The sequence below is a fragment of the Rattus norvegicus genome, chromosome 15 (genome assembly GCF_036323735.1).
Source record: "Rattus norvegicus strain BN/NHsdMcwi chromosome 15, GRCr8, whole genome shotgun sequence".
NCBI classification, from domain to species: Eukaryota; Metazoa; Chordata; class Mammalia; order Rodentia; family Muridae; genus Rattus; species Rattus norvegicus.
The window spans coordinates 11,801,424-11,810,105 of record NC_086033.1 but is presented as its reverse complement, the minus strand read 5'-3'; the positions used below and the strand labels follow the sequence as shown (position 1 = coordinate 11,810,105).

At 45.0% G+C, this 8,682-nt stretch overlaps 1 protein-coding gene across 1 annotated transcript; it reads right to left on the bottom strand.

Annotated features, from left to right (window-relative positions):
* Positions 1-5,197: 5,197 nt before the first annotated feature.
* On the bottom strand, positions 5,198-5,792 carry Rps7l1 (ribosomal protein S7 like 1). The gene has a single exon (XM_039094023.2). The coding sequence runs from the start codon at positions 5,790-5,792 to the stop codon at positions 5,229-5,231; it is 564 nt and encodes a 187-aa protein (XP_038949951.1). The 3' UTR covers positions 5,198-5,228.
* Positions 5,793-8,682: the final 2,890 nt, after the last annotated feature.

The window sequence follows — 8,682 nt, the reverse complement described above, 5'->3', positions numbered from 1 at the left end:
CCTATTGGGTAGATTTCCTGCAGATCAACATAGCAATGAACTTTCATAAATTAATGCTGCTTAGGTGGATTAATGATTTTCACAGAACTCCTGATTTCATTCAAATAATCTTAAGAAGAAAGTTTTAAGGGATGATTTTAGTTATTTTGCTAGAAAGATGTAATAAAGTTAGAATCAAGAATAGAATCTGCCCATTCTTCATAATAGTTTGGCTGCATAATAAGAAAAACAATGAGCTTTTATAATTACAATAAAAGGAGATACAGGCTTGGGACAAATTTGTGTTCAAGGAAAAGCATTCGGGGCCAAGGATGAAGCCTCAGGTATGCATTAGGATAAGACAAGGCCATGTAAAAACTGTTGCTTGAACTTCTAATGAACATATAGAAGGAAACACTGATTTGAACTTAATATCAACATCCTCTGTAACTCCCATTTTCTGTAACATTTTATCTATGAGGTAATTTTCTAAGAACTTTTGTGTATAAAAAGGCCAGAGAAAAGAAATAAAGGTAGTGTATTGTGGTGTGGAACTCTGCCCTATCCATCCACCCATCCACCCATCCACCTATCCAAATGTTTGTTTATATGTACATATGTAGGTATATTTACATGTATGTAAACATGCATGAATACTTGTGGAGTTAATTGAGACAGTTGGTCGGGCTCGGCCAGAGTGTGGGTGTATGAATTTATGTGTCTGTACAAATCTGCCTGTGTAAAGTAACTTTATTCTTTTCCTTTCCTTCATCTCTGGTTTGCAAAATATTAACCAGCCAGGCCCTTGAATGGCTTCTGGCTGCCTGTCCAGAAAAGGGAGTGCTAGCAATAAATTCTTTAACTAATCACCCACTTAGAAGCATGTGTTAATCACCAGATACTAGCACTCATTTAAGCACAGGTAATAGAGTTAAATTTTTTAGCATAGAACAGCAATAAAGAGTTAAATTTCCCCAGTGCTAAATGAAGCACAAAGCAGTAAGAAAGGGTTAAGTTTTGTGCACAGAACAGTAATAAAACTTTTCCCCAGTACTTAATGAAGCAGAGAATACTAATAAAGAGTTAAGTTTTCCATGTTTAATGAAGTATCGAACAGTAATAAAGAGTTATAAAATAAAGATACAGCATTTAATAAAGCACAGAGATTTATAAGGTAAAAACAAAGCACAGAGCAATAAAGAGAAGGGGGAGAAAGCCAGAGAGAGTTAAAGAGAAAGAAAGCAAGTGGTTTTCAGCCACAGAACAAACAAGAAAGTGTTGTCTCCAGAAGCCATCACCTAATAGCTTCCAGCACATCCTTATAGAGAATGTTACAAGAGATCATCAGTCCTGTGGTGAGTCCCACAATGCTAAGTCCCTCCTCAGCCCCTTCCCCTAAGGCCAGGCAGGGCCCTTGGCAGGCGCTCGGACTCACAGCGGTTGCAGATCAGGCAAAGGTCCGGCTTCTATCCACCCCTGCTACAAAGCTCTTGACAGCTGATGGTTGTTGGGCTAGAGGAGCCAACTTTCTCTAAGGTTATTATCCCTTGTAGGTCAACCACACACCAGCAGATGGCCCCACACACATGAGATCGTGGGCAGCACAAAATAGAAGGCCTGGATTCTTTCATTGTTTTTTAAGAAAACATGAACTTTGGAGGGGCTTGCAGGTTGGGCTAGATCTAGGAGGAGTTAGGAGCATCAGGAAGGAAGCAGGCAAGGAATCTGATCAAGCTACAAAATAACCATGTATGAAATTCTCAAATAACTACTAAAATATTATATAAAAAAAATCAGTGCCTTGAAACACGTAGAAATAACTCTGCTAAAGTCTGTAAAAATATGTTAAACACATCATGTATGAAATTCTCAAATAACTACTAAAATATTATATAAAAAAAATCAGTGCCTTGAAACACGTAGAAATAACTCTGCTAAAGTCTGCAAAAATATGTTAAACACATCATTGGGTGGTCAGAGAGTCACGCAGCCCAGTCACTCTCCCGACCTTCTGTGGTAGCCCTGTCACAAGCTGACATCAAGAGATGTGAGCCTCCTAAGCCAGGCTCACCGCACCTCTGGCTTCTATACTATCCTCCTCTGTTTTCCTCCTCTGTTTAGTAAAGCAGCGTTTGTCTGGGCGAGTTTGAATACAGGCCCCATTCACTTACTTTATCTGGGCCCATCGTGGGATTTCTCAGTAAGCCTCATGGTCGTTTATTTCACTCACAATTATTCCTTCGTCCAAACATTCCTCTTGGGAACACAAATTATTACCCATTTGCTGAATCCTCAACCTGTTTTTGTATCTTCTTATCATTTTTATCAATTTATCTTTTTTCTTTCCCCACATTCCGAAAGAGTGCTTTCCCTGATTTTCCGTGGTGCTGACTCATCGCTTTATTGCTGACCTCAAACTTAGTCCAACTATTTAATATCATGTACTGCGAGTCTATTTTAGCATTGTTCATCCTTTTTCATTCTACTCTCGGCTTTCTACCAGGTTTTCCCTGAGGTGGAAACTTCTGGTTTCTATGGAAAGTCAGTTGTATTTTGCTGGTGCAAACATGTGAGGGAGCCTTTTCCTGAAGTAGACACAAGTGGAAGGATGTTTGGCTGAAGCAGACACACGAAGGAATGTTTAACTGAAGAAGATATAGGTGAAAGGATGTTTTGCTAAAGCAAGCACGTGAAGGGAGGCAGGATGAAGGATTCGTCACTAAGGATATGCATGTGCTGGTTCACCTTACAATGTGCAGCTGAGTTCTGTTTTTCCTAACTCCATAGAGGGAAACACACTAAAAAACTTCGTTCTGACAGCTTCTCGCTGTTTCCGCAGACTTGGGCGATTGGCAGAGTATTCTCAGCTGAGACACACTCACTGGGAATTTTGCTAAGACAGATTCACATGCGGAGAGACAAGACATGTGCTAAGGCCAGACCCATGGAGGACCTGTGGTATTTGGAGGAAATATAAATAGCACTCAGTGAACAATGATGGAAGGTGGCCTTGGCTCCCTTGCACAGCTGGCTTTGCAACACTTCTTGGTCTCACGTCTTCGCTGATCTTCACTTCGTCGAGAGAGGCACAGTAAAGAACTTCTCCTGGCATCACTGGTGGTCCTGGTCCCTCCTGCTGACTCATGACAATTGAGCTGAGGTCTGGCTATCTCTGCTAGGTCATGCTACTGAACTGGACTGCTGCTATATTTATGAAGTGTGAAGTTCTGGTCCTTGTTTCATGGCATTTGCTTCTAAGCTCAGCACTGACACCTTCTGAGCTTGACACCTTTGTCTTCCTCATCCTCCGCCAGGTTCTGTTTACTAAAGTCACGGTCAAATTACAACCTATTTACATGTTCTGGTGACCAAGCCCCAGGAGCGGCTGGCCCTGCTCTGCTGAGGAAATGCTCTTTGTCATGCGTTCCACTGTGTTAGTTGTTAACAAAAGCCCGTAACCTTCTGCAGGAGCTAAGGACAGTTGATGGTTTCATAGGGACAGAGAGTCCCTTTAGGTTAAGAACTCAGTAAGTCAACCATGCCCCAGTGGATAGCCCCATGACCCGCTAGTACATAGACAGCACATTAAAGAGGACGAGTCATTAAAAATGTTTACAAGAGAACACAGAGCTAGGGGACTGGGGAGACAGAGGCAGATCTGGGAGGTGTTAAGGTGAGGAGCTGAGAGAAAAACAATCAAAATGCATTGTATGCAATTCTTAAAGAACTGATAAAATATTTATTTTTAAAATAAGATGGGGCTTTCTGCTCTTCCAGAGGACCCATGTTATATTCTCAGTACCCACGAGAGCAACTCAACTGCTGGCAGCTCCAGCTCCAGGGGATCTGATAGACACATCTCATCTCCTTACACACACGCGCACACACACACACACACACGCACACACACACACGCACACGCAAACACGCACACACATACATACACACACGCACACACACACGCACACACACACGCACGCACACACACACGCTCACAGACACACAAACACAAATACACACATACACACACGCACACACACAAGCACACACACTCACACATACACACATGCACACACACATACATACACGCGCAAACACACATGCACACACACATACACACACACTCACACACACACTCACACACAAACACATACACACAAACACACACATGCACACACACACGCATGCACACACACAAACATACACAGAAGCACACACACACATACACACATGCACACACGCACATACACACACACAAACACATACACACACAGGCGCGCGCGCGCACACAAACACATACACACACTCTCACACATGCACACACCATATGCACACACACGCACACACAAACACATACAAAACACATACACACACAGGCGCGCGCGCGCACACAAACACATACACACACTCTCACACATGCACACACCATATGCACACACACGCACACACAAACACATACAAAACACATACACACAAACACATACACGCACGCACAGCACACATACACACACGCACACACACATGCACACACACGCACACACACATATACACACACACACAGAAGTGCAGACACACACACACTCACGCACACACACGCACACAGACACACGCACTCACACACACTCTCACACACACATGCACACACACATGCACACACACGCACACACACATATACACACACCCACACACAGAAGTGCAGACACACACACACTCATGCACGCACACGCACTCACACACACTCTCACACACACATGCACACACACATACACACACACGCACACTCACGCACACACACGCGCACACACACGCACACAAACACACACACGCACGCACACACACAAACAAACACACATATGCACACACACACTCACGCACACACACACGCACACGCACACAAACACACACAACACGCACACGCACACACACACAAACACACACAAACATACAGAGAGAGAGAAACACATAGAGAAACAGACACACACACACAGAAACACACAGAGAGAGACACAATTAAACAAACATAAAATACTTTTAAGAAGAAATTCTGGCATCGAAATATCTGTTGGTTTTGACATTCAAGTGTGGACAAGAAAGCATGTTTCTGAGAGCCGAAGAATGCTGCACAGTTTGACCCACAGTCTGTGTTCCACTGAGTGGCCATGCCTGATGACCTGAATTTCTTTATTTCTTTTTTTTCTATGGATGACACGTTATTCAGTCATTTTCTTTACCACTGAAACTCTGGGAATTCAAAATTTAACATCCTTGTCTGTGAGCTTCTTGTGCACACCAGAAAAAGTTTCAACCTTGTGCTTCACAATGTTCTGCTGTGCTTTGTCTAAACGAACTTTCATGAGCCGGCTGCCATCCAGTTTCACACGGATCCTCTTACCCACAATTACACTTGGGAGGACCAAATCCTCAAGGATGGCATCGTGCACTGCGGTCAGGGTGCGGCTTCTGGGGCGCTTTTGCTTATTTTCCCTACGGCTTTTCCGGGTTCCCTTGGGCAGAATCCTCCTCTGAGCAATGAAGACTACACTCATCCCACTGAACTTTTTCTCCAATTCACTAACTAGCCAGACTTGAATTTTCTGGAAAGATTTAAGCCGAGGAACTGGTACAAAAAGTATGATGGCTTTCCGACCACCACCGACTTCGATTTCCTTTACCACGGTTATGTTGAGTTCCCGCAGCTGCACCCTCAGATCCAAGGTCAACTCCAGCTCGAGCAGCGCCTGAGAGACGCCAGACTCGAACTCTTCCGGCTTCTCACCATTGGGCTTCACGATCTTGGTGCTCGAGCTGAACATGGCCTGGTCCTTACGGAGTGCCGGCTTAGAAAGAGGCACAGCTTTCTCGAGAACCGATGACCTAAATTTTATTTCCAGAACTTATGAAGAGAACTGACTCCAGAACACTTTGAAGGCTTTGGCCTCTGTAAACATGTCATGGTTACATCCTCACATATAAAATTAATATGAAAATAAAGTTATTAAGCCAGAATTTGTAAATGTTATTTTTACAATAATAGCATTTCTTCAGGTAGATGCCCACGGTTATTACAAAAGCTCCCAAGGTTGTACTCTGGGCCTGCTAACCATTTTCTATGTTTGCAGGTAGAGCCATGCTGAAAACTTGCAGAAAGGAAGCCATTCCTACAGAGACTGTAAAAGGTGTAATTACATGCCATTTTCACAGCTACAGATACAAATTGCTAAACTGTTCATCAAAAGTACATCAAGGCAATCAACACAGGGTGCTCTCAGAGATAACCTTTGTTGTTGGCATAATATAGAAAGGACATGCCATTGTTGTTAGTTTTCTTTTTCTTTCTTTCTTTTTTCTTTTCTTTTTTTTTTTTTTTTGAATTTTCATGCCAACAGCTTTCCCTCCCACTGTACAACATAACCAAACCTGGCCCAGGACTACACACTCACCAAAATTAGAATGGCACAAAGAGTCTTCATCCAAGGTGAGAACACTGATACGCCTTTCATCAAAAGGTACAGAAGAAGGCAGATTGACGGTGTGCCGACCTTGACATTAGGAGAGGCCTTTCCATAACTATTAAGAAGGGGTTAGACCAGTGTGAAGAGAGAAAGACTTCAGTGTACTCGCCTCTAAATGGGATGGACTTCTTTATCAATACCCTTTCCCTCAAAGCTTGGGGATCCTTGTAGAAGAAGAGGCAGAAAGATTGTAAGAGCCTGAGACGGCAGGTGACGTCAATGAAACAGGGTCTTCCAGGCATGACAGGGCTGAGACACACATGAACCCCCTGAGATGGTGACAGCACACACAGGACCTGCATAGGTTCAAACCAGACAAGGTCTTGGAAAGACTTGAAGCTAGGTGGGCAAAGGGGCTGTGGGAGTCATCTCGGAGGACTTGGGGGAGGATAAAAGTGAGTATATTATTTGGAATTCTCAAAAGTGAAAATTGAAAGCAGGAGCCATGTTACAGGCCATATTATTCAGCTTTGCCCCTTTCCTTCCTCCTTTATCTACCCCGGTATACAAAGTCCTGTGTCCCTCCTAGTAACAGAACTGGAGATCATGTGATGGCTAAAAACTCAACAGAGGTGGATACAAGAGAGATGTTGCCTTGAAAATATTAACTGGGAAAGAAGGAGTAAAAGATATTTCTAGGCCAGAGACACCGCCGGACCCTGAAGGAAACAGACCGGATAAACAGTTCTCTGCACCCAAATCCCGTGGGAGGGAGAGCTAAACCTTCAGAGAGGCAGACAAACCTGGGAAACCAGAAGAGACTGCTCCCTGCACACACATCTCGGACGCCAGAGGAAAAAGCCAAAGACCATCTGGAACCCTGGTGCACTGAAGCTCCCGGAAGGGGCGGCACAGGTCTTCCTGGTTGCTGCCGCTGCAGAGAGCCCCTGGGCAGCACCCCACGAGCGAACCTGAGCCTTGGGACCACAGGTAAGACCAAATTTTCTGCTGCAAGAAAGCTGCCTGGTGAGCTTGGGACACACGGAAGCAGAATTTCTCTAGGACCGGGCACGTTCTGTGTTTACCGGAAGTCCCACACCCTCGGATCCCGGCCCGCAGCAGCTCTCTGCTCCCAGACCCTGTGAGAGAGAGACCCAACCGCCTGGTCAGGTGGGCACTCCTGAGGCTGCAGAGCAGAAGAGACCACCAACACTGCTCACCCCTGCCCACATCCCTGGCCCAAGAGGAAACTGTATAAGGCCTCTGGGCTCCCGTGGGGGAGGGCCCAGGAGCAGCAGGACACCTGCCTGAGACACCACCGGACCCTGAAGGAAACAGACCGGATAAACAGTTCTCTGCACCCAAATCCCGTGGGAGGGAGAGCTAAACCTTCAGAGAGGCAGACAAGCCTGGGAAACCAGAAGAGACTGCTCCCTGCACACACATCTGGGACGCCAGAGGAAAAAGCCAAAGACCATCTGGAACCCTGGTGCACTGAAGCTCCCGGAAGGGGCGGCACAGGTCTTCCTGGTTGCTGCCGCTGGGCAGCACCCCACGAGCGAACCTGAGCCTCGGGACCACAGGTAAGACCAAATTTTCTGCTGCAAGAAAGCTGCCTGGTGAACTCAAGACACAGGCCCACAGGAACAGCTGAAGACCTGTAGAGAGGAAAAACTACACGCCCGAAAGCAGAACACTCTGTCCCCATAACTGACTGAAAGAGAGGAAAACAGGTCTACAGCACTCCTGACACACAGGCTTATAGGACAGTCTAGCCACTGTCAGAAATAGCAGAACAGAGTAACACTAGAGATAATCTGATGGCGAGAGGCAAGCGCAGGAACCCAAGCAACAGAAACCAAGACTACATGGCATCATCGGAGCCCAATTCTCCCACCAAAACAAACATGGAATATCCAAACACACCAGAAAAGCAAGATCTAGTTTCAAAATCAAATTTGATCATGATGCTGGAGGACTTCAAGAAAGACACGAACACACTTAGGGAAGCACAGGAAAACATTAATAAACAAGTAAAAGCCTACAGAGAGGAATCGCAAAAATCCCTGAAAGAATTCCAGGAAAACACAATCAAACAGTTGAAGGAATTAAAAATGGAAATAGAAGCAATCAAGAAAGAACACATGGAAACAACCCTGGATATAGAAAACCAAAAGAAGAGACAAGGAGCTGTAGATACAAGCTTCACCAACAGAATACAAGAGATGGAAGAGAGAATCTCAGGAGCAGA